Source organism: Rhizopus delemar, genomic scaffold (assembly GCF_000149305.1).
Source record: "Rhizopus delemar RA 99-880 supercont3.2 genomic scaffold, whole genome shotgun sequence".
Classification (NCBI taxonomy): domain Eukaryota; kingdom Fungi; phylum Mucoromycota; class Mucoromycetes; order Mucorales; family Rhizopodaceae; genus Rhizopus; species Rhizopus delemar.
The window spans coordinates 1,885,360-1,911,149 of NW_027137828.1; the positions used below are offsets into that span (position 1 = coordinate 1,885,360).

General features: G+C 37.6%; 8 protein-coding genes and 1 non-coding gene across 9 annotated transcripts; 6 read left to right on the forward strand and 3 right to left on the reverse strand.

Annotated features, from left to right (window-relative positions):
- Positions 1-511: 511 nt before the first annotated feature.
- Positions 512-3,625, forward strand: RO3G_02955 (uncharacterized protein; the record flags this gene model as incomplete). Its single annotated transcript, XM_067657546.1, has 1 exon — positions 512-3,625. The coding sequence occupies one exon, from the start codon at positions 512-514 to the stop codon at positions 3,623-3,625; it is 3,114 nt and encodes a 1,037-aa protein (XP_067513647.1).
- Positions 3,626-4,916: 1,291 nt separating this feature from the next.
- On the forward strand, positions 4,917-4,998 carry RO3G_19028. The gene has a single exon. It is a non-coding gene; the product is annotated as a tRNA-Ser (tRNA).
- Positions 4,999-7,747: 2,749 nt separating this feature from the next.
- Positions 7,748-8,509, forward strand: RO3G_02956 (uncharacterized protein; the record flags this gene model as incomplete). The annotated part of the gene is made up of 2 exons (XM_067657547.1): positions 7,748-8,343; positions 8,494-8,509. The coding sequence occupies 2 exons, from the start codon at positions 7,748-7,750 to the stop codon at positions 8,507-8,509; spliced, it is 612 nt and encodes a 203-aa protein (XP_067513648.1).
- A 742-nt stretch (positions 8,510-9,251) lies between these two features.
- On the reverse strand, positions 9,252-9,446 carry RO3G_02957 (transposase; the record flags this gene model as incomplete). The annotated part of the gene is made up of 1 exon (XM_067657548.1): positions 9,252-9,446. The coding sequence occupies one exon, from the start codon at positions 9,444-9,446 to the stop codon at positions 9,252-9,254; it is 195 nt and encodes a 64-aa protein (XP_067513649.1).
- A 1,141-nt stretch (positions 9,447-10,587) lies between these two features.
- RO3G_02958 (uncharacterized protein) lies at positions 10,588-12,966 on the reverse strand (the record flags this gene model as incomplete). The annotated part of the gene is made up of 1 exon (XM_067657549.1): positions 10,588-12,966. One exon carries the CDS (start codon positions 12,964-12,966, stop codon positions 10,588-10,590), a length of 2,379 nt encoding a protein of 792 aa, XP_067513650.1.
- Positions 12,967-14,193: 1,227 nt separating this feature from the next.
- On the forward strand, positions 14,194-19,663 carry RO3G_02959 (uncharacterized protein; the record flags this gene model as incomplete). The annotated part of the gene is made up of 3 exons (XM_067657550.1): positions 14,194-16,057; positions 16,169-19,363; positions 19,524-19,663. The coding sequence occupies 3 exons, from the start codon at positions 14,194-14,196 to the stop codon at positions 19,661-19,663; spliced, it is 5,199 nt and encodes a 1,732-aa protein (XP_067513651.1).
- Positions 19,664-19,962: 299 nt separating this feature from the next.
- On the reverse strand, positions 19,963-21,767 carry RO3G_02960 (uncharacterized protein; the record flags this gene model as incomplete). The annotated part of the gene is made up of 2 exons (XM_067657551.1): positions 19,963-20,614; positions 20,788-21,767. The coding sequence occupies 2 exons, from the start codon at positions 21,765-21,767 to the stop codon at positions 19,963-19,965; spliced, it is 1,632 nt and encodes a 543-aa protein (XP_067513652.1).
- Positions 21,768-23,614: 1,847 nt separating this feature from the next.
- Positions 23,615-24,278, forward strand: RO3G_02961 (uncharacterized protein; the record flags this gene model as incomplete). Its single annotated transcript, XM_067657552.1, has 2 exons — positions 23,615-23,726; positions 23,881-24,278. 2 exons carry the CDS (start codon positions 23,615-23,617, stop codon positions 24,276-24,278), a joined length of 510 nt encoding a protein of 169 aa, XP_067513653.1.
- Positions 24,279-24,729: 451 nt separating this feature from the next.
- On the forward strand, positions 24,730-25,461 carry RO3G_02962 (uncharacterized protein; the record flags this gene model as incomplete). Its single annotated transcript, XM_067657553.1, has 2 exons — positions 24,730-25,098; positions 25,237-25,461. 2 exons carry the CDS (start codon positions 24,730-24,732, stop codon positions 25,459-25,461), a joined length of 594 nt encoding a protein of 197 aa, XP_067513654.1.
- Positions 25,462-25,790: the final 329 nt, after the last annotated feature.

The window sequence follows — 25,790 nt, forward strand, 5'->3', positions numbered from 1 at the left end:
TAAAGAATGGAGTAAAGGCCATCGCTGTGAAGAGTTTAAAGAGGCAAAGAAGTCTTTAAATAATGCTAAAGCAAATGAAGGATTTTCTCTCTCCCGTGTCAATCGTATGGCAATTCGCTCCAATAATGATGAAAAATCAAATGATGATGAAGATGTAACTAACGGTCATTTAAACCGTATGGCTCTTGATTGAAAATTAAAGAATAAAGACATAACTGTTACTCGTGATTTTAAATTGACCAAAGATAATTCTATAAGCTTTCCTATCCTTGTAAATAATATAAAAGCAATGACTATCTTAGATACAGGTGCAAATTTTTCGTCAATTAATAAAAAGTTTTGTCTAGAACATAATTTTCCTATTGTTCCATCTAAGGAAAAAGATGTCATAAAGTTGGCTGATTCTAAATCGACAATTACACGAATTGGTACAATTGAATTAAACATCAAATGTAATGAAAAAAATTATACTCATAACTTCGAAGTAATGAATTTAACAAATGATCATGATATGAGTATAGGTACAGATTTCATGACTAAGCTTGGTATTGGTCTTACTGGTTTACCATATAAATGGGATACTGATGAAGTAGACAATATTGAAGCTGCACAATCTAAATATAGTGACAATAGTGAGCTCTTAGAAGAAGTAGATAAGGAAATGTCAGAACTTGAAGACTGCCCTGCAGGAACTCCTGAACAATTTCAATCTGCTATAAATGATATTAAACCATTGATTCAATTAAATCAAGGCATACCTAGAGGTTCTTTTTGTACAATCCCAGAATCTGTTGTCTCAATTGAAACTCCAGAAAACGTAACATCTTATCGAAGTCCTTACCCGATCGCTTTAGTGTATCATCAAGTAGTACAGGATCAGATTAATGAATGGCTGGAAAATGGTGTCATAAAACGTGCTCCTGCTAACACTGAATGGAATTCGGCTCTAACTGTAGTAAAGAAGACAAATGCCAAGGGAGAAATGACTGGTTACCGTGTATGCCATGACCCTAGACATATTAATGCTCTTTTATCTTCTATTGACCGAATGCCTTTACCAAAAATATCTGAACTCTTTGAAGAACTAAAAGGAGCTTCAGTATATTCAACTCTGGATCTTAAATCCGCATTTAACTCTTTAAGGCTGCGAGAGGATCATGCTCATAAATTAGCTTTCTCATGGAATAATGTACAATACGTGCCAATTGGTACTCCATTTGGTTTGAAACACATATCTAGTGTGATGCAAAGAACAATGAGTATAGTACTTGAGAATATGCCTTTTGCTAGATGCTTTATCGATGATATAATAGTCGCATCTACTTCAATTGAAGAACATAAACTACATTTAAAAGCAGTAATAAATAAGCTGACCAAAGTAAATCTCAAATTAAATCCTGATAAATGTAAATTCTTTCAAAATAAGATTAATTTACTTGGTTTTAGAATATCGCCTAAAGGTGTATCTCTTGACGTTCGTAAAGTTGCTAATGTACAAGATTTCCCTGTACCTAAAACAGGAAAGGATATCATGAGATATTGTGGTCTCATAAATTACTTCCGACCTCTTATCCCTAAAGCGTCCACACTCTTGGCTCCGCTAGATGCATTGAGGAATGAAAAATCACTTGAAAAAATATGGAACAGTAAACATCAAACATGCTTTGATAATCTTAAAAAGGTACTTTTGGAAGGAACCATTTTAGCCTATCCCGATTTAAATCGACCTTTCTGTGTTGCCACTGATGCTTCTAACGTTGGTGTGGGTGTCGTTCTATATCAAGTGATTGATGGAAAAATGAAATATATTTCCATGATGGCGAAAAGTCTCTCTAAAAGTGAACGCAACTATTCAGCTACTAAGCGTGAATTATTGGCAGTAGTCTATGCATTAAAAAAGTTCCATAAATATCTCTGGGGTAATCACTTCACTCTATATACGGATCATAAAGCATTAACCTATCTTCACACGCAAAAAATAGCAAACGTAATGCTGATAAATTGGCTGGATACTTTATTAAAGTATGACTTTAACGTCGTTCATCTGCCAGGAATAGATAACATCTTACCTGATACACTTTCTCGTCTCTATGAAATTGAGAATCCTGTCAATGAACTGGGAGGGGATAATGCTCGTCTGCTTAACAGAACAGCTATAAAATTACCTAGTATTAATGACGGTGAATACATAACGCCAGCGGATTCAGAAGAACGTAAAGAACTTCTTCTTAAAGAGCATCTAAAAGGACATTTTGGTTCTGATGCAATCTATCATGCTTTAAAACGTAAAGGTATCTACTGGAATAATCTAAAAGAAGAAGCAGTAGAATTAGTAAAAAGTTGTGTACCCTGTCAACAATTTAACATAATCAAAAAAGGTTATAACCCTTTAAGACCTATAACAGCAACATTACCTGGTGATAGTTGGGGTATCGACTTAGCTGGTCCCATGAAAACTTCCTTGAATGGCAACAATTACTTACTGATTATGGTTGACATTGCTACTCGTTACTGCATATTGAAACCTATCCCTGATAAACAGTCTATGACGATTGTAAAGACATTAATCGATGTATTCTCTAATTATGGTTTTCCTCGTGTACTCCAATCTGATAATGGTGGTGAATTTGTAAATGAGCTTATGCAATTACTTGCTGAAAATGCTGGTTATGATCATAGACTTATATCTAGTTACCATCCCAGAGCTAATGGTGTAAGTGAACGTTGGGTGCAAAGTGCTGTAAAAGCCATAAAGAAACAAGTCGAAGGTGCTAAAGCAGACTGGGATTTATATGTTCCCTCTACACAACTCTACCTAAATAGTAAATATAATGAACGTACTAAGACGCCACCCTTCACTTTAATGTTCGGTCGTAATCCAAATGACTTTGAAGATTTCAGTCAGGAAAAAAATGAAGCAACTAAGGAAGAATTAAATACAGAACTTTTAAAAAATATAAAAAAGATGACAGAAATTGTATTTCCTGCTATATACGAAAGAACAAAAATAATAACAAACAAACAAAAGGAAAAATTTGATGCGTCACATAAACTTGTATCAATCCCCGAAAATAGTTATGTAATGGTAACAGTAAATTATAAAACAAATAAGCTTGATGCTCCATATGAGGGACCTTATAAAGTTAAAAGGATCACCCAAGGTGGATCATATGTGCTTGAAGATGAAAAAGGAGATTTATTACCTAAAAACTACCCACCATCCGCACTCAAGATGATATCACAGGATGAAGTAATATCCTCAAATAAATTCTATCAAGTTGAAGCCATCTTAGCACATAAAAAAGTTAAAGGAAAATATATTTATAAGTGTAGATGGAAAGGTTATGATGAGAGTGAAGATACCTGGGAACCTGCATCTCACTTTGCAGACCTTAAATTCATAACTGAATATTGGCAAAGAATTGGTATTGTACCTGAAGACATTAAAACAAAATATAAAATTCTTGATAAAAAAGAAAAATCAAACAATACAAATAAGGAATCTAATCCTCAGTCAAGTAAACGTAAAATATCAATAGACTTAAAAGAAACCAGCTACTCTTCCACAACAATTGATGAGAAGAATAAGAGCCAAGGTAGACGTAAAAGATCTAAACGGTATTAATCATACCTGGGAGGGGATTATGTTGTAGAACAGTAACTGATTGTAGTTGACATTAATAAATATAAGTCTTAATACAAGATCATAATTAAAATAAAATAAAATATAAGTTTATTTAAATAAGATCATACAATCAATTCCAATTAAACATGTTCTTTTAGAATATGTATTGTATTCATGAGAGTTCTTTGATAAGAAGAAGTATCAACTAAAATAACCAAATCCAATCCAATGTCAGGAATATTGCTAATCTTTCACATAATTGAAATAACGCGTAAAATAACGTTATTCAATTCAGTGAGGAATTCCCAGAATAAAAGATAATCTATGACAGACATACAAAAGAACAAATGAAAAGTTTTCATAATCATAATTATAGATAACACTTGCTAAAGTACCTGAATATTAGAAGAACGATAACAATAGAAGATATCAAGCCACTCACTCAATAAGATATAAATACCTACCTTCAATTAGAATAATTTTTACTTTAACTTAAACTGAAATAAAGATCAGTCTCAAAAAGTACCCAAACTGTTTCTTGATCTTTGTTTTTACCTTTTCCTTTATTATTTAAACCATTATACAACAATAAATACTCTCACTTTTTACATGTAGAATTAATCATATTCAATCTTAGTTATCTTAACTTAATAAAGAGATACCAAGTTCTAACAGTATTTCTTTATCTTTGTTGTTATACTACTTTTACCTAAAACCCCCTATCCTAAACAATAATAAATAAATAAAGAAATTGTGATTTTTTCAATATGCTCCCAAAACTGTCCCAATGCACCGGTCATTTTTTACATTCATGATCTCCGTCTGTGTTACATAACTTGAGAAGCAGTCTGTACCACGTACATCTACACCGCCACAGCTTTCAAATGAGGTACAACAAGGCATACTTTACGCAATCAGTAATCGCACAATTGACGGTAAAAGACAAAATTACAAAACATTGGGACAGTTTTGGGAGTCACTGTACTTTTCATTGGCTGCTAGCCACTCCGTTATACATCTACAATTTAATGGGACCACCATTATTCTTCAAAAATACATAAGGCCACCATTACCATCTTCATTAGCGACTGATCAAGCATTAGGATAAGGACCCTCTTTAGGACCCTTAACTTCCACCTTCATTTCAGTCTCAGCACGACCACCACTCAGGGTCAAATAACCTTCCGGTCCATACTCTAGTCTATTCCGGTCATCTTCTCCCGGACCCATCGGTGTTTCATTTGGAAAAAGAGGTAGACCTGATAAACATAGCACATATCAAAATAACGACGTCGCTTTGGCGGAGTGGTTAACGCGGTGGCCTGCTAAGCCATTGTCCTTTGGACGCGCAGGTTCGAATCCTGCAGGCGACGCAATATTTTTACTTTGTCTTGAAATGTGTTGTCGTATGTTTCATTCTTCTTTTGGATTATGTTGTTGTAACACAAATGATGAAATTTTAGATCAAGAGAACAATGCTGATCACAAGAATAATTTTGATGTCCAGCGACATTGATGTCGTTCGACATAGATGTCAAACAACACAAACAATAAGCCACGCCAATTTTTATATAATGTGACAATAGAAGTGAATAAAGAGGTCACACGAAGCAAAAGTGAAAGAAGTCAAAATATGAAAAAAGTCGAAAATTGAAAAAAGTTGAAAAATGAAAAAAGTCAAAAAAAAAATAAGAAAAGCTAAAAAGAAAAAAAGAAAATATTCATATATATATATCCCATCTTTTTGTAAAGAAAATGTTAGTCAGTTTAAATAAATCATATATTTCTACTCAATAATTAACAAACTTTAACAAGAAAGTCCCTGTTTACCTAAACTTTTTACTCTACTTTAACTTTTATCAAGAAACATCGTATTGATCTTACACATAAGATCTGGTGGTCACTACTTATCAAGCATCTGCTTAAATTCCATACAAAACAACAACTTACAAGGCAATCACAACCTTAAATCAAGCTTTACAAGCAAACTTTACCCAATTTAACACTCAAACTTACAAGCCAACCTTTAAAATAACAATAAATAAGATGAATAATTTTAAACAAAATAACATTATCCAATAAATTCAATAAATCAAATCCTCTTGCGCTTAAAAAGCAATCTTTTCTTATTGGGTCACAATTACCTTTTCTTTTCTTTTTATTTTTACTTCTTCTTTCTGATCTGATACCCGAGTTATCACAAATCAAGAAAGATCCCTTTTATTTTTATCGTTTATCAAACAATCTTATTCTTAACCTTATTGATCTAAAAAGATCTGGTGGTCACTACTCAAAGACAATTTACTCTAAAGAACTGTTAAACGTTCAATCAAGTTACCTAAACTCAAGTCATTCAAGACTTCAAACCTCAATTTAAACAAATCTACATCACTTTAACACAAGCCAAGTCCCAAGTACTAACAAGTTACAATGTCAAACAACACAAACAATAAGCCACGCCAATTTTTATTGTAACACAATGCAGCAAACTTTGGCAGCATTCGACTTTTCTCTCTCCAATTAGTTTAAATCCAGGAACATACAAACAAATACGTATGAATACAGATAAATCCAGAAAAATACAAAAAAATATAGAATATCCATAAAATCATCAAAAACAGCATATAATCAGAAAAACCAAAAACATATAAATAACTTCAATATTTCTTATGCTTTTTACTTACTTTTGTTCTTACTTACTTTTGTTTCTACATAACCTTGTTTCTACTTACTTCATATTACTTTTTGATTATTTCAAATAAATATCATTCAAAGTAAATTTCTTTTATTTTTCTTTTATTTTACTTAACATCAAGAACAAGAAGTCCCTTGAAGCATATACACTTCATTGTAATCCCTATTATATTATCTTTTTATTTTACTTTACTCAAAACAGTTTGATCTACTTAACAAGATCTGGCGGTCACTTATTACAAGCGAACTTATATTCAATTTATTACTCTTTGTAATGAAGTTGTTTTGTCAAGCCAGAGAGGAGAGAGAGAGAGAAAGAACCGGACAGGAACTAAGAAGCTTGGATAGACAACTACAAGAGGACAAGAGAAGGTGGCGTTAAGGGCTTGAAGGTGTGAACTGCAAATAGGACTTACGATAGTTGATAAGTAAGAACGAGACAAAGATAAGTAAAGACAGGAATAGACAGACAGTCTAATAAAGAGAATAATACTTGATAATTGACTGATGTTTATTTAAATAAAAGATTATGGGTATTTATACTATTATGAGGAATGTGGAATATGATTCTTATTAAATTGAGGGTTTTGTTTATAATTAAAAAGAATGTGCCCTAAGGGCCGATAATGTCATGACATTACCTCCTCCTTTGTGATCGCGTTCTACAAGATCGGCGTAATGGTGTTGGATTTTCAACATGCTGAGAAGTAAGAGAGGAAGGAAGTAAATTTTGATGGCCACATGGTTTGTTTGGATAGGTACGATGAAAGTCACGTATGACGTCAAGGCAGTTTGTCAGATTTTCTGTCGGCTCCCAAGTATCTTCTGTTGGGTTTTCATAGCCTTTCCATTTTACCAAATATTGTACCTGACCACGATTCCTTCGACTATCTTTTATAAAGTCCACTTCGTATTGCTCTTCACCTTCGACTTCAATTGGGGGCCTTGGAGGTACCACACGACCAGTAATATCAGGTAGATGAGACAGCTTTTTTGGAGTCAAGAGGTTGACATGGAAAACTGGATGTACAGTGGGTCAAAATACCTCACAAACCTCAGCACTTTTTGATGTTATAGTCTTCTGGATTACTCAATAACTTTTGTATCTTTCTCAAATTTTGCACAGATGTTATCCAATACGTTGTGTATGCTGTTATAAAATTCCGACGACGGAAATTGAAAACTGAGCGAATAAGTAACGATGAACTGGAGGCGGTCTATTTGTGAAGTATTTTGACTTCCATCAGTTATTTCTTTTCTCCGCCATAAGTCATTCTAAACAATGTTCCGGCAAGTTTTAGACATTTTCCGGATAGCGCAGTCATCCCGGAACATAAAATTTAAATTTTGGAAAAGAATTGATTATTCTTTCTTTCGCTAATCCGTAAGTAAATTTCTATCTACTGCATCATCTATCCATCTGCAAAAATGCCCAAATCCTTAGCATACGAAACTCAAATGGGCATCAAATCAGCAATAGAGCATGATGTATTGACTGATGTTGTTGCAAAAAGGTTTGGAGTGCATCAAAACACTGTTATCAACCATGCAAATAAGTGGATGCCTAACCGGATTCGCAAGAAAGATGGCAAACAGCATCTTGTAAGCGACATCGCTCGTCGTCTAATCAAGCGAGAGGTCCTAAACGGCTCATTAAGGACTGCCAAGGAGGTCCACCTGAAGTTGGAAGAGTTGGGCTATTCTATGTCGTACCAATGCGCTATTAACGTTTTGCATTCTGTTGAGATTTTTGCTGAGATAAAAAAGAAGAAGCCTTTACTCACTGCACAGCACAAGAAAGCTCGATTAGCTTGGGCTAAAAAGCATCAGTATTGGACCATTCACAACTGGCGACGTGTCATCTTCTCGGATGAAGCCAAAATTAATATTTGGGGCTCGGATGGCTGTATATACTACTGGAAGCGTAAAGGAGACCGTCTTCGGCCTCATCACATTGAAGTTACAGTGAAGCATGGTGGTGGTGGTATCATGTTGTGGGGCTGTATAACCAGTGAGGGACCTGGGTATGCATGTCAGGTATATGATGGCATCATGAATTCAGACGTATACAGTGACCCACAAAATTGTCCCAATGTTTCGTAATTTTCTCTTCTAGAGCTTGTAGAACCATAGTTATTAAGCTAATGTACACCTTGTTGTATATCATTCAATAGCCAAAGTCATGTATAAGCAAAAGGTGTGACGCAAATTCAGATTAAAACAGCGCCAACGGAGATAGAGGAGCTAAACAACAAGCGGTGCATTGGGACAATTTTGTGGCACTTTTGAAAAGAAACAAAATGGTTTATTTATCTGATATTAATAGTCAGTCCAGCGTCCTTTGTTCTTGATACATTGTTTTATACGCTTAGGCATTGTTTCTATAACCTTTTGACACTCTTCCGGCTTCATTAAGTCATACCAAACTTTAGTTATTCGTTCGTATAATTCATTCATGCCTTTTGGTGCTGTTTCATAATCATTTAGCCTTCTCTTTAACAATGACCACATATTTTCAATTGGATTCAAGTCAGGGGACTGTGCAGGCCACTCCAGGATGTTGTAGGATTGCTCTTTAAGGTATTCTTTTACTAATTTAGTCGTATGTTTGGGATCATTGTCATGCTGGAAGATCACCTGACGTCTTTCTAGCCCTAGCTTATTGGTTCCATACTCAATTGTACGCTCCAGTTCATCCTCCAAAATCTCTTTGTACAATGTTCTATCCATGTTACCATTGATTTTGCACATCCAATCAACTCCAGCGTAAGTAATGGCACTCCACAGCATGATATTGCCTCCACCGTGTTTTACAGTCATCTTCACATGATGCGATTTTAGGCTTTCTCCTTATCGAATCCAAGTCCAGGTGCGTCCATCCGAATTGAATATGTTGATTTTTGTCTCATCCGACCAAACAACACGTTTCCAATCATCTATTGTCCAATCCTTGTGAGCCATACACCAAAAACCTCTTACGGATGTTTTTAGCACTAAGCAAAGGCTTCTTTGGCTTCTCAATCGCACCAAGACCGGCCTTGCGAAGGGTTCTGCACACGGTTTCAGCACTTACTTTTCTTCCGGTGTCTTTTCCTAGCTCCTTAGCCACCTTTGTTGCGCTAGACATGCGGTTTTTGGTCACTTGGCGCACACAATAACGCTCATCAGCCGCAGATAGCACCTTGGGCCGACCAGCTTTTGGCTTTTCAAGTCCAACGCAATGGGTTTTTCGGAGCCTCCCAACAGTACTCTTACTTAGGCCAGTAACACCTTCCACTTCCCGAACCGACTTACCTTGTTTAAGTAACGAAATTGCTCGAACAACTGTATCTTGAGAGATTTGTTTCATGTTGAGATAGAATGGGCGAGTAATAAATCAATAGGAGATTAAAACTTCAGCAATGAGTAAAGATCAACTTAGAGTCATACGATGTGCATTTGTAAACAGTTTGGTACATCTGTACAACTTGTAGGTCGATATTTCATCGCTTTTCGTTTTTTTTCAAAAGTGCCACAAAATTGTCCCAATGCACCGCTTGTTGTTTAGCTCCTCTATCTCCGTTGGCGCTGTTTTAATCTGAATTTGCGTCACACCTTTTGCTTATACATGACTTTGGCTATTGAATGATATACAACAAGGTGTACATTAGCTTAATAACTATGGTTCTACAAGCTCTAGAAGAGAAAATTACGAAACATTGGGACAATTTTGTGGGTCACTGTACCAAGAAATCTTTGGCACAAGCCTTAAAGACACGCTCGGGTACTATGGCCTAGATTGGAAATCATCCATTTTTCAGCATGACAACGACCCAAAATACCGATCAAAGTCTACAAAACAGTATATGGAAGATAACAGTATGTGTTATATTGATGACTGGCCATCCCAAAGTCCTGATTTGAATCCAATCGAGCATATATGGCACCATCTTAAGCTGAAGCTAAGTATGTACGAAAATAGAGCAAAAAGTATACATGAACTGTGGCAAAGAGTGGAAAAAGAGTGGAATTCATTTACAAAAGATCAGTGCTTAAAGTATATTGACAGTATGCCAGAAAGAATACAAGATGTCATTGCTGAAAAGGGCGGATCAACTAGATATTAATAAAGTCAAAATACCTCACAAATAGACCGAGGTTAAGTATCTGTCTCCTAATAGATCTCAGCTAATGATCTGAGTTTAAAATTTTGGTACACAGTAGTGTACATATGGATGACTTTATATTTCAAATTTGAAATGATTGAGCCAATTTCTCATGGAATTACATCAAAAATAAGTAAAAATCATCATACGTTTGTGAGGTATTTTGACCCACTGTATTTTCATTGAATGTGGGAGTTCCAATTTGTAAGCGTGCGATCCTACTTTATTCAAGATCTTGAAAGGACCCAACCTCTTGTAGTCTAGTTTCTCTGAGGGACGTAAAGTTCTAATATTTCTGCCAGATAGATAGACATATTCCCCAACTTTATAGTCTGGAGTCGGTCGATGGTGCTCATTGTAATACGTAGCTTGTTGCTTTTGGGCCAGTACGAGTTCATTTTGAAGATCCTTATGAAGGTTTTGAAGTGTAATGCACAGATTCTCGCTTGTTGCTGCGATACCTGGATTGGCGCCCTTATGTAAAAATGAGAAGCGGGGATGGAAGCCATAATTTGCGAGAAAGGGGGAAACCTTAGTACTTGCTTGTTTGGCGTTATTGTAACTGAATTCTGCTAATGGCAACAACGGGACCCAGTCATCCTGCTGATAATTGAGATACATGCGAAGGTATTGTTCCAAAATTGAATTAGTCCTTTCTGTTTGACCATCAGTTTGGGGATGAAACGCTGTTGACATTTTTGATTCAATCTTCAGTAATGAGAGTAAGGATCTCCAGAATTTGGATGTGAATAGTGATCCACGATCACTAACAATGCTATTAGGTAATCCATGAAGGCGGAAGATGTGCCTGATGAACAGCGATGCGAGATCTTCAGCAGTGATATTATCCTTGCATGGGATGAAGTGGGCCATTTTGGTTAAGCGATCTACCACCACCCATATTGTATCGCAATTTTGCGATAAAGGCAATCCTACTATGAAGTCCATACTGATGGATGACCATGGAGTATTAGGAATTTCGAGAGGTCTAAGTTGGCCTTGTGTTTCTTGTCTGGATGGTTTTGCACGAATACAACTAGGACAATTCGAGACATAGCGGTTGACAAATCTTCGCATGTTTGGCCAATAGTAGTTACGACTAAGGAGTTCACAGGTCTTTGCTTGTCCAAAATGACCTGCTAACGATGTATCGTGATGTAGTGCAAGTAATTCGAGTTTTAGTTCATTGTTATCTGGCACGTAGATCAAATTGTCAAAAAGAAGGAGATTTGATTCAGGATCAATTGCATAGCGCTTTATTCTTTTACGTAACTTGCATGGTATGGTGCTTGGTGATTTGACCAGATCGATAAGTTTTAACAATTTTGTATCTGATCTAGAGAGTTCTATAATTTTGTCGCAAAGATCGTTGCTTGGGGTAACTTCAAAAGTAGCATTGAGAGCTAATTGCTCAGGGCGAAACATTTGCTGGATCGGTTGCTTTGCGCTATCCCCCCCTTCAAAAGCCATGTCGGAACGACGAGTGAGGGCATCGGCTTTGGGGTTCTTGGTGCCAGGACGATAAGTAATAACAAAGTCAAATGAATTCATAAAGATGGACCAGCGAGCCTGTCGGCGGTTCAATGACTTTGTAGAAGCGAAGTATTCAAGATTCTTGTGGTCAGTATAGACAATGATTTGATGAGAAGCACCTTGTAAGTAGTGACGCCAAGTTTCGAAACAGTTGACAATTGCTAGGAGCTCCTTATCATAGATGTCGTAGTTGGCTTCACTGATAGTCAGTTTGCGACTGTAGAAAGCAACTGGATGAAGGAGGTTGTCAGTACCATATTGACTAAGGATACCCGCAACAGCAGAATCAGAAGCATCTGTTTCGACAATTATTTGGGAGTTAGGGTCGAAGTGGCGAAGAATAGGTGCGGAGGTGAAGGCCTGTTTCAACCCTTGGAAAGCAGCGTCAGCATCGGATGACCAAGTGAAGATGCAGTTTTTCTTGGTGAGGGCGGTGATAGGCAAGGTGAGCTTTGAATAATCCTTGATGAACCGTCGGTAAAAATTAGCAAATCCCAGAAAAACTTGAACATCGTGGACTGATTTTGGGGTAGGCCAGGCTGTGATCGTGGAGACCTTAGATTGATCCATGGATATACCTGTAGGACTAATGGTAAACCCAAGAAAATCTACTCGATCAACATCAAACTCGCATTTTTCAGCTTTAGCGTACAGTTTAGCTTCTCGTAGCTTTTCCAAGACAAGGCTGACGTGGTGTTGGTGTTCTGCAGTTTCTTCACTAAAGATTAGGATGTCGTCCAAGTACACGACAACAAAGCGATCCAAGAACTCCCGAAGTGTTTCGTTGATGAGACTTTGGAAGGAAGCAGGAGCGTTAGTCAAACCGAAAGGCATCACGGTGTATTCAAATAGACCATACTTTGTCCTAAATGCGGTTTTCCATTCGTCACCTTTGGCAATGCGTATACGATGGTAAGCGTTACGGATGTCGAGCTTAGTGTAAACTTTAGCGGAAGATAGGCGATCCATGAGTTCGTTTATCAGTGGGAGAGGATACCTGTTTTTTACTGTGATTTTATTGAGACCTCGGTAACCGACACAAAGACGTAGAGAGCCATCTTTTTTCTTGACAAACAATATAGGCGCAGCTGCAGGACTGGAAGAGCGACGTATAAAACCATTTGCAAGGTTTTCTTTAAGATATTCGGACAAGGCCTTAAGTTCATCTCGAGACAAAGGTGTTAAGGATACATAAGATTATAGTCACTTTATTTTAGTAAAAGGAATCTCATATGATCCTAAATAATATGTTGACATAACTTTGGAATCATTTATAACATTATTCCCAGCACAGATCAATAAAAGACTTTGATTAGATTTTTATATTAGGCTTTATTCATATTAACTTCACACAGTCAAATGTATGGCGTGGTTGTAATATAGTTTATTGATAATATGAGCATGTTGAATAAGGAATGACAATTATTTACCGGATCATCATTAAGTCACGCAAACATTTATCCTAACTGAGATATTATTATTAGCCATAATATCCAATCACGGAACTAGAGGATTTTATATTCATCCGTACCGTCTCCTAAATAGTCCTACATCCAGAGTTATCTGAAACCATCCCAATAGCATAATTGACAATACAAGCTAGGAACAGGCTAAACTAATAATTAGAAATAGTAATCATCTATTCTGTCGAATTGATCATAAATCTGTCCTAATTCTTTATCCGTATCATGTCTATAAATACTCTCACTTTTTACATGTAGAATTAATGATATTCAATCTTAGTTATCTTAACTTAATAAAGAGATACCAAGTTCTAACAGTATTTCTTTATCTTTGTTGTTATACTACTTTTACCTAAAACCCCCTATCCTAAACAAAAGGATAAATAGGTCCAAAAGGAGGATGGCTACCGTCAGAAAGTGGGATTTGGTGGTCAGCTGGCCCATGGTCGGGTAAGGAACTTGCATTTGCTTCACTAAAGACTGTCGTGTTTGGTCATTAATGATGTCTTTATTTATTATTTTATTATTGATCTCAGTCCAGCCTACGTCAGACTATACAATTAATAGTCAGACGATATAATCCAGGGTTCATTCTAAATTATTAGTTCCTCTCCTTTTTCTTACTTAATAAATAGTAGTTGTTAGCTATTGACTTCTTACTGTTTTTACATTATAAGTACCAAATATCATATTTTTTTCAATAAGCCACTCCAACTGCTATTACCTTTATAACATGGCCGTCATCACCCGCAACAACCGCCCCACTCGCACATCTCGTGCTTCCATCTCTTCTGTTTCCTCTTTGTCCTCTGTTGTTTCTGAGGTTGCTTCCTCTTGTCCTGCTTCCCCTGTGGCCCCTGGCCTGGACAACTTTTCTGACCGTCCTGGGTCGCCTTCCTACGTGGAAATGGTCACTGGTTCCCGTTCTCGTTCGCCTTCTCCTGCTGACTCAGTCAGTGGTGCTATAGGAGAGAGACTTAACTCTCTTTCCATAAAGAAGGACGAATCGTCCTTAGTACGTGGTGACGCAATTAGTCTGTCCACTGCTGAAGATGACGTTGTCATGGAGGATGCACCTCTGAACAACGCTCGCCACGCCATTAGTGGTGAGAAAAAGAACGCCTCGCGTTCTTCTAAGTCTGTTTCGAAAAGTAAGAGCAGCATCCCTGAGAAGTTAAAACGCTTTAATCGTAAGTACGATGAGACAGCTGACTTGCTCGACAAGTTAGTTGAGAAGCGTGATCTTGAAGAAGATGAGTCAAAAAGAAAGGCTCTTAAGATCCAAATACGCGAGTATAGGGAAGATTTGGATTATTACGAGGAGCGTATTACCAAGCTTGAGGTTAGCGCTAATGAAATTAGCCAAAAGATAAATAAGGTTGGGAACAATACCAACAATACTCGTGAGTCTGAGCCTACTGTCCCCATCAAGGTCATACCTCCCTTTCGCCTGTTGGTCAGTGCTGCTTACAATCCTAAGTATTACTCTTCCAGCAAGGTCAGTCCTGATGATGTGAAGAATGACAATGCCTTTAAGACAGTAAAGGACTTCATCAGGAAGTTTGAGGCCATCGTGAAACATTATGGTGTCAACATTGACAAGAACTGGCTAGGATATCTCCAGTTGTCCATTGAAAATGGCCAGGATGATAGGAGCATCAATTGGCTCCAACATAAGCTGACTGTCGCTGATTTTAAGAACAGCAATTGGGAAGGTGCCAAGACCGCTCTCATAGGCAAGTTTGGTGAGTCCTTCACCTACTTGCAGTATCGTCAAAAGCTGATGAGAATCAAGCAGCCCAACGGCGAGTACTTGAGCATGTATGTGGACAGATACATAGATCTTTTGACCAAAGCCAAGTTTGCGGACAGTCCGCTGGCAGTGATGCACTTCCTGGGCACATTGCTTCCACCTGTCAAGGATTGTTTGGAAAGAAGACTGGCTGAAATACGCGCCAAGAAGAATGCTGATTTCATCTTGGAAGATGATACGTTGTCGAAAATCCAGACAATCATAGAAAACAACAAGATGCATTTCATAGAAGAATGCAAGAAGATCTTCCCTGGTTTGAAAAATCAGGAACGATCTCAGTTCAAGCCTGCCGACAAGAAGGCACCAAGGCAAATAGAAACGAAAAGAAAGTTTCATGGCGACGAGCAGAGGTACTTTCCCGAAAACAAGAATAGGGAAAGGAATTTCCATAAAAGGCCGGCACACAGCACGCCTAAATGTCGCTATTGTGGGGAGAAATATACCCCAGGTCACCTCGACAAATGTCGAGAAATGGAAAAACGTCGTGACCATTACTTGAATAAAGATACGGGTTTTAGAGCACGCAAAGATGCACCCAAAAGCTACACTGGTAATTTTTCCCAAAGGCGTAGATCATTTGAAGAGAAAATTCATAATGCAAATGATTCACGTATAACGGTTCATAATATTGAGAAGGTTGAGAAACAGACCGCTACTGAACCAGAGATCATGCAAACACATCCTGCGGATGAGGTTATGAATGACCTCTTAAATGATGATGAAATCATCAGTCCGTTTCAAAAAGCGTTAAAACAAATTCGGGAGAAAAAGAAGCACAAGCAAGGTAATATTCGTTGCTATAGTTTAAAAACAAAAGAGGAGACACATCCTACTATGCTTCAAAGCCCTTACTCATTACACACTCCTTTCTTATTGAACAATCATAGATTAATAGCTCTCGTCGACACAGGCGCAGATGTTTCTTTCATAAGCAAAAATGTTGTTAATAAATTGAAACTGCGTATTATTCCAGTTCATGGTTCATTACTGTTAGCAGATAAAGAAAAAACTGTTAAACGATTGGGTGTGACCGATAAATTAAATGTCGGATACAAAGGGCAAACTGTAGCTCATGAATTTGAGGTGTTAAATATGCATGATAAAGTAGACGCTATTTTCGGAAGGGATATTTTACCAAGTTTAGGAATTCACCTTGTTGGTGTTGCCACTAATTGGGATGATAACAAAGTCAAATTTGATGATTCTATTGAAGACTCAGAATACATTCCAAATGTTTCCAATGCTGGCACACCAGATGAACATGAAGCTTTACTAAAAGCACTGCAATCTCACATTGATAAAAATCAGCAGATTGATGTTCATTCCTTATGTAATCTACCAGAAGCAGTAGTGAAGTTAGACACCTCTCATGGAAAACATGCACATGTCCGGCAGTATCCTATTGCAAATAAGATGATGCCAATCTTTGATGAGGCTGTAAAAACATGGCTCGAGAACGGTGTCATTGTACGTGCACCATCCTCACCATGGAACAGTCCAATCACATTTGCTCCAAAAAAGGATGCGAATGGTAATCCCACTGATTACAGACCATGTATTGATCCTCGTAAAATCAATGCTCTATTGGAATCTGATAACTATCCATTGCCGTTGATTGACGACATTTTTCATGATCTTGCGGGTTCTACAATTTTCACCTCACTCGATCTCAAAAGTGCATTCCATCGATTACCCATTCGTAAATCAGATCAGGTCAAAACCACTTTTACTCACAGAAACAAACAATACATGTTTCGTTCAGCACCATTTGGATTAAAACATGTCTCTAGCCATTTCATGCGCATCATGAACCTCATCCTCAGTGATCTATCCAATGTTCATGTATACGTGGATGATATTGTGATTGGCACTACAGGTGATTCCATGGAGAAGCATTATCAAGCTGTCAGTGCAGTCATTGATAGACTCACTCAACATAACATGATCCTCAATCCTCAGAAATGTCACTTTGGCAAAAGAAGTGTTCATCTGTTGGGTTTCTGCATTTCTGAAAAAGGGAAAAGCTTGGATCCACGTAAATTGACCAATATTGCTGACTGGCCCCGTCCCAAGACCGGCAGAGAAATGATGCAATGGCTGGGCACTGTCAATTACTTTCGTGCACACATCCCTTGTGCTGCCACACTCACCGCTCCTCTAGATGCGTTACGAAATGTTGCGTTCATAGATGATATCAATTGGACACGCGAACTGCAAGTTCACTTTCAAAGCATCAAAGACATATTATGTTCCAACGTTGTTTTGAGTCCATACGATCCTACCAAGTCTCTTTACGTTGCCACTGATGCATCTAACACTGGTGTTGGTGCAGTTCTGTTCCAGAAATTTGACGAAAAACAGTCGGATGGACTCACTGTTACCACCATCAAATACCTCGGCTTCATGGCACGCTCTTTATCCCAATCTGAACGAAATTATTCTGTCACTCGACGTGAACTCCTCGCTATTGTGTTTGCTTTGAAAAAGTTTCACAAATTTCTATATGGTCATCACTTTACCTTATATTCTGATCATCGAGCACTCACATACTTGTTCACGTCCGATGAACTCAACCCCATGATGGTGGGTTGGATGGACACATTATTGTCCTATGATTTTGACATCGTCCATATACCCGGTGTACAAAATGTTTTACCTGATGCTCTTTCACGTCTTTTTCCTCCTGAAAAAGAACTGGCAGGGAGTGATTCTAATAGCAGCACAGTAAAACACCAAAATCTTGCTTACAAACCAAATCTAAAAAAGGAACATGAATTAAAAATGAAAAAAGAGAACCGAAAAGTGTTCTATGTCCAAAGTCCTACCAAATTCAGTGACAAGGATTATATCACTCCACCATATGAGGATCGACAAGAGATTCTTGATGGAGTCCATAAATTCGGACATTTTGGAGCTGATCATATTGTAAAATCAATCCACAACCAAAACCTACATTGGCCAAATTTATTAGCCGATGCAGTAAACTATGTAAGCAAGTGCAATACCTGTCAAAAGTACAATATTGCTAAAAAGGGTTATAATCCTCATCGACCTGTCTACGCTTATGTTCCTGGGGATGCCTATGCTTTTGATTTAATTGGGCCTTTTCAATCCAGTAGCAACATGTATACATACGTGTTGATTCTAGTCGACATTTGCACCAGATTCTGCGTATTGAAACCCCTAGTAGACAAAAAGGCAAAAACCGTCGCAGGTGCCATGGTTGATACATTTTCCTTACTCGGCTATCCTAGACACTTTGTATGTAGCGATAACGGCTCTGAATTCAAAAATGAAATTTTAGAGAATCTGTTCAATGCAATGGGTATCGACAAAAGATACACTACTCCTTACCATCCCTCAGCAAATGGAGCTGCTGAACGTTACGTTCAATCTGCTAAAAAGATATTAGCAAAGTTCCTTGAAGGTGCCACCGAAGATTGGCATCATTACATTCCATCTGTGCAGCTCATGATCAACAATAAGATCTCCACACGCTTGCAGACCACACCTTTTTCATTGATGTTTGCTCGCAACATAAATGACTTCATTGAATACAGGGATGATGCTGGTGAATTAAAAAAGAAGGAGTACATGCCGCACGATGAGTTGCTGAAAAGAATCGACTATATGTCGCAAGTTGTCTTCCCTGCTATACAGGATAGGACCGACCTTTACACCAAAAGGCAAAAGGAAAAAGCTGACAGCAAAAATCGTCAGTCCACATTCCCGGAAGGAAGTTACGTAATGGTGCGTGACAGAGAGCAGTACAATAGCCTCTCCCCGGTTTACAAAGGTCCATATCGTGTTGTACGCCAAGTACAAGGTGGTGCTTATATACTTCGTGATGTTGACGAAACGCTCATGTCTCGAAATTATTCTCCAGAAGAATTAAAGCTTATTTCACAGGATGAAATCATTCCAAAAGATGAATTGTACGAAATTGAGGCAACCATCAATCATAGAGGCGAACCTGGAAATAGAGAATACCTCGTACGCTGGAAAAACTATAGCAAAGACGATGACAGCTGGTTAACTGCTGAGGCATTCACTGATCCCGAGTCAATTAACATTTATTGGCGCAAACTGGGTAAATCCATAAATCAAAATGATGAAGTAGTAAAAAAGAAAAATAATGAGGCTGAAAACAATAAAAAGCAAAAATTACCCTCAGACTACGCCCCTAGTAAATTACTGACTACGACAATTATGAATGAACAGTCAAAGTCTGGAACTATGTCGCACAATAGACAATCTCATAATACAAAAGAAAAAAAGAAAGCTCAACCCAAACGTAATGGCAATGCTTTATCCAGATATCCCAAACGAAGACTACAACAAAGTCAAGAAGGCTTTGATCGAAAAACAGATCATCATGAAAGCTCTGTAAAAAATGCTGTGACTGCAAATAGTAATCTTAGGCACAGCAAGCGCATAAAGAGAAATTAGGTCACACAAAAATTTATAACTGTTCAAACACTTCCTATTCAACTTCCAAACGTTGATACCAACTGGTAGGGGATGATGTCGTGTTTGGTCATTAATGATGTCTTTATTTATTATTTTATTATTGATCTCAGTCCAGCCTACGTCAGACTATACAATTAATAGTCAGACGATATAATCCAGGGTTCATTCTAAATTATTAGTTCCTCTCCTTTTTCTTACTTAATAAATAGTAGTTGTTAGCTATTGACTTCTTACTGTTTTTACATTATAAGTACCAAATATCATAAAGACGTCGAGGTAGTCACTGTATTTGGTAGGAACGTTTACAGTTAAACATGGAGCAAGGTCAGTAGCGGCACATGTGTTGATGACAAGCTGGGGATCAGAAGTTGACTTGTTGAGCGTATAAGCTATTTCTCCATCAGCGACAAGTTTACTGAAGGATGCAGCACTGACAACTTTGATATCGTAAGAAGATGTTGCTTTGATACTGTCGGCTTTTATACACTTATAATCGACATTCTCCGATGAGGCGTTGACAATAGGAGAGTAGGTGAGACAGTTTGTAGAACAGAATTGAGAAGAGAATACAATTTTGCGTGTATCCCAATGAATTATTGGATTGTGGATTGTTAACCAGGAAATACCTAAGATGACAGGATAATGTCCCAAGGATACCGAGTCAAGAACAATATGTTCTGAATGATTACCAGTGGTAAGACTTAGTCGACTCTCGTGGGTGACAACACCAGATGATATTGAGCTACCATTAACGTTTTGAACTATAGCGGGAATCTCACGTGGATAGAGAGGTATATTGTGATGTTTAACAAAATTTGAATCAATGAAGTTAGACATTGCTCCTGAATCGATCATGGCAGTTGTAAGAATGCTTTTATTGCCATAGGTTAACTTGATTGGAATAGTGAAATGTTGATATGACGATGAAGATTCATTGGAAGCGAAAAGAGTGGACTTATGAGTAAGTAACGAAGAAGGACAGAGAGGTTTGACATTAGAGAATTGTAATGTTTTTATTGAAGAACCCAAGATACACTCTCTTACGAAGCTTGGGTGGGACCTTTTCCCAGTTTCTTCGGACAATGAGGAGCAGAATGTCCTTCATCTCTACAATACATGCAAAGATTAAGATCACGGCGACGTTGTTTTTCCTTCGATGACAATGGCTTAAATTTTTTGGTGGTTATCGCGTCAATATCCATTGGTTCTGGAGTATTTTTTGCTGGTAACGGCATTCGACCAAAAACAGGAGGAGGAATGTATCGTGGTTTGGGAGGGGGTGTACCAGAAAAATGTGAATGGCCGGAATGGTGGGATACCTTACGTTGAACTGCACGATCACGAATCAGATTGTCCAGTTCTACACAACAGGTAACAAAAGGCCATAGGTCACTAGGTACCACACGAGTTGCTAAAGCATCCTTGACCTCTTCTGATAAGCTGTGACGAAAGATACCAAGTAGTGCAGGCTCGTTATACTGCGTCTGGGAAGCAAGACGACGAAAGGTAGCAGCATATTCTGCCGTTGATCCTTTACCTTGACGCAGATTTAGAAGACTAGTTTCGACATGTAGCTGAGCGTTAACCTCACCAAACGCCTCCCGAAGAGCAATAGTGAAGGTGTTGAAAGAGGTCATACATTCAGGTAAGGCTTGGTCAGTATCAAGAGCATCTAAAAAAGGCTGTGCCCAAGAGAAAGCATGACCAGACATGAAAGAGCATAGAAAACAGATCTTGCTAATTTCATTCACAAAACGGGAACGATCAACGTTGATACACATCTTAACATGTGTGAGAAAATTCGCAAGTGTTCCAGGTGCGCCATCATAAATAGGGGGATCATTAACACGAATAACCCTAGGTTGATATTGAGGAGGCAACTGAAAGGCAGAAGGAATATCATTGGTATTGGCTGCCCGAATGGAGTCAGAAGGAGAGACAGTCAAATTAGCCATTTGATCTTCTACTTGTGCGATTTTTGAAGTATCAACGGATTTCTTTTTTCCTTTGGAACTAGAAGCCATGTACGATTAGTATGGTATTGATTAAATTAAAAGAAAAAGGAAATTTGAGGGGTCACTGGAATTCGTAACACAGACAAATTTTCAGGGTGCAGATCACGGACTATATTGAAATTTGACAGGGATGGAATTAATTATCAAATAACAAAAATGATCAAGCGGTTAACACAGTGAGTCAATTATACTGTAATGAAGTTGTTTTGTCAAGCCAGATGTCGTATTTACCTTAATAATTTTCTTAATGTCGTGTGAGATCACTCAAAAGATTCTTCAACTAATAATTTGACTGTATATCATATATAGCCCAAAGTGCTATATACGATAAACAGCCCACACAATTTATACCGTACTACCTCGGACCCTAAATCACATTATTATATTCTAAGACGTAGTTTGTATTGAATGGGCTCCCTCTCTCGTCCTTACTCAATAAAGAGGTTCAAGAGACTCATCGATTTTTCGACTTATTTTATTACTTTTATTAATCGAGAGAAATAACACGCCTATTCCACACCAGAGAGGAGAGAGAGAGAGAAAGAACCGGACAGGAACTAAGAAGCTTGGATAGACAACTACAAGAGGACAAGAGAAGGTGGCGTTAAGGGCTTGAAGGTGTGAACTGCAAATACAGTTGTTGGAATAATTGTTCGAATGTTTTGCAATTTTGTACGTTTTGCTTTGTATCTCTGCAGTCAGATAAGATAAAGCTACGTACAATACCTCATTAGAAATCGACAATTGTCGGATATAACATATAAAAAGCTAGGGTTACGGAATTACTTCCGTATATAGTAAGATCAAATTGCGTCAAGCATATGCATTCGAACAATTTTTCCAACTCGATGCATTCTATAATGATGATATCGTTACCGCTTCTGACATCACTAATACAGCATTACTAAATGATGTAATTGTTTTAATCGTAAGATTAAATAAAAAAATTAAACAAAAAAACAATAGCAGCAATATAAAATTAAAATCCTTCTTTATTGCAGATTTCTTTATATTGCAAAAGAGCCCCGTTTAATGGATAAAAAGTTGGCATCTATTTATATTCTTTGTGAGCGTAGATATAAAAGATATAGACTCGGCAACAATGTCGTGCTGAAGAACCAATGATTAAGCTAAAGCTTGTCGATGTTCTAATATATGCATCTGAAGTTGAACAATAGAAATAATAACCAGTCAATTAACTTTGATCTAATTACTTTTGGGGTTGACAATTGATTAGACTCGCTAGGATGACAAATACTGATCTTATTGTTCTAAATTTGGAAAAGTGTGGAATTGTTCAATCATAGTTTAATCTTTGTGTATCGTTATTATTTTAATACAACTGATATCTTATAGAAAATAACTATGTTTACAACAGTAATAATGAAACAACGCTTTTGCTTTTAGTCAGAGCTTAAAATATATAAATAAGGCTGGATTTTGCAGTGTTTCCCATCTATCTTGTACAGCCTATACTTCTTTATATCATGGTATATACTTTATCTCGTAGCAAGCAAGAAAGCATCCGGTAACTGTTGAAAAAGGGTTTATCATACTCAGAAATTATGAAATGTGTTCCAGGAGTATCAAGGTCCACTTTGAGCAAGTACAAGGGCTTGTATACACCTAAACGTGCTCGATGTCATGCTGGTAGAAAGATTACTCTAAGCTCAACAACAAAGAATTACCTGAAGAGAGAGCTTATAAATGGTTCACTTAAGACTGCAAAGAGCGTACGGTCATACTTAAGCAGTATTGGTCAAAAAATAGATTAGTTTGGTACAGTAAAAATGCTTCACAGCATGGGTTTCAATGCCCAAATTAAGAAGAAAAAGCCTCTCCTCAAAAAATGACACATGGAAGCTAGACTAAAATGGGCTAAAGCTCACAAAGTCTGGACAGAAGATGACTGGAGACGTATGGTGCTTTCTGATGAGACCAAGATTAATGTTTGGGGTTCAGATGGCTGTAAGTACTTTTGGAAAAGACCTAGTGACAAATTGCAACCTCATCATCTTGACCTTACAGTCAAAGGAGGAGCTGGCAGTGTGATGCTTTGGAGTTGTATGACGTGAGATGGTCCTGGAATACGCCTGCGCAATTGAGGACGATACTATGAAAGCATCAGATTATGTTCATATCCTGTCAACTACACTGATGGGCAGTCTGAAGTACCATGGTTACGAACAGGAAGCTATTTATTTTCAACAAGGCAACGATCCTAAGCACACATCAAAGCTTGCTCGTGCTTGGTTTAAGGAAAATGGGTTTAAAGAAGAGCATACTTTCAATTGGACTGCTCAAAGTCCCGATTTGAATCCTATAGAGCATCTCTGGCACCATTTAAAGTTGAGGCTGAGCTTATATGAAGGTAGGGCTAAAGGAGTGCATGATCTCTGGTCTAGAATCGAGAAAGAATGGAACTCTTTTACCAAAGAGCAATGCCAAGCATATATCAAGAGTATGTCAGCTCGTTGTAGAGCAGTTATTAAAGCTAAAGGCGGTTATACACGATATTAAATAAAAGATGATTCAATTGGAAAAATTGTTCGAATGCATATGCTTGACGCAATTTGATCTTACTATATACGGAAGTAATTCCGTAACCCTAGCTTTTTATATGTTATATCCGACAATTGTCGATTTCTAATGAGGTATTGTACGTAGCTTTATCTTATCTGACTGCAGAGATACAAAGCAAAACGTACAAAATTGCAAAACATTCGAACAATTATTCCAACAACTGTAGGACTTACGATAGTTGATAAGTAAGAACGAGACAAAGATAAGTAAAGACAGGAATAGACAGACAGTCTAATAAAGAGAATAATACTTGATAATTGACTGATGTTTATTTAAATAAAAGATTATGGGTATTTATACTATTATGAGGAATGTGGAATATGATTCTTATTAAATTGAGGGTTTTGTTTATAATTAAAAAGAATGTGCCCTAAGGGCCGATAATGTCATGACAGTTACTCATCTTCACCAAGATCCTAATAGCTTACGCACCAATGTGAATGTCAACGAGTTCGTTACTGTTCTCTTGTCTCAGGCTCCACCAACTAGACTTCACAAGCCAACTATCAATTTGTCGCCTACTTTCCATCATCTCCAACAACTTCCACACACTACTTGCTCCTCTTCGCAACTTCAAGCAAAACTGGCTTTTCTTTTAGGTGTTACTTGCTTCCTCAGACCATCTGACTTGCAACGTATTCCATATCGCTCAATACAAGTCTCCCCTAATAGTGCGTCCCTCTATTTTGAAGTTCATGCACCCAAAGAAAAACGAAACCGTCGTCTGATTATCAAGTCGTTCACTGTCAAGGCTCATGTACAAGTTTCTCTGTGTCCTATTGCGGTATTTCTTACTCTGCGTGCTCGTCGCCCGGTGAACTTGCGGCAAGATGCTCTATTTCTCAACTCTGTTGATTCAAGTGTCCCTTTGCAAACTCGTACCATCTCTGGCTAGATACGTCGTCTGCTTCGTTTTTCCACAAGCGAACCTCGAGTCACTTTGCGCTCAATCGCTTCCTCCTTTGCTCTTCAGGCTGGGATCCCTCTCGATGATGTGGTAACCATGGGCAACTGGACTTCCTCTAAGACCTTCGAAAGCCATTATAGACGTGAACACTTGGCTACTTTTGACTTTACAAATACTCTGGTTTCTTTGGGTGATCTCGAACTTGACGATTAACTGGTATTACTATCTCTCTGGATTAGCAATCATATGTCTTATTGTTATATTGGAGTGTCTCACACAATTCTGTAAGAATTATATTCGCCACTCGAATTGATTATTTAGACATGACAATATAACAATAAGACATATGATTCCCCGCCCTCCCAGTAGCCCCTTAGTTTTCCTTTATAAGCTCAAAGAAGATCAAGTTTTATATAATTTAAAGATTTCTAATTTTATTAAAAAAATTTTTTTTTCGCTGACCTTAAATAAAAAGAAGATAAAGCAATCATATGTCTTATTGTTATATTGTCATGTCTAAATAATCAAGTACTACATTTAGA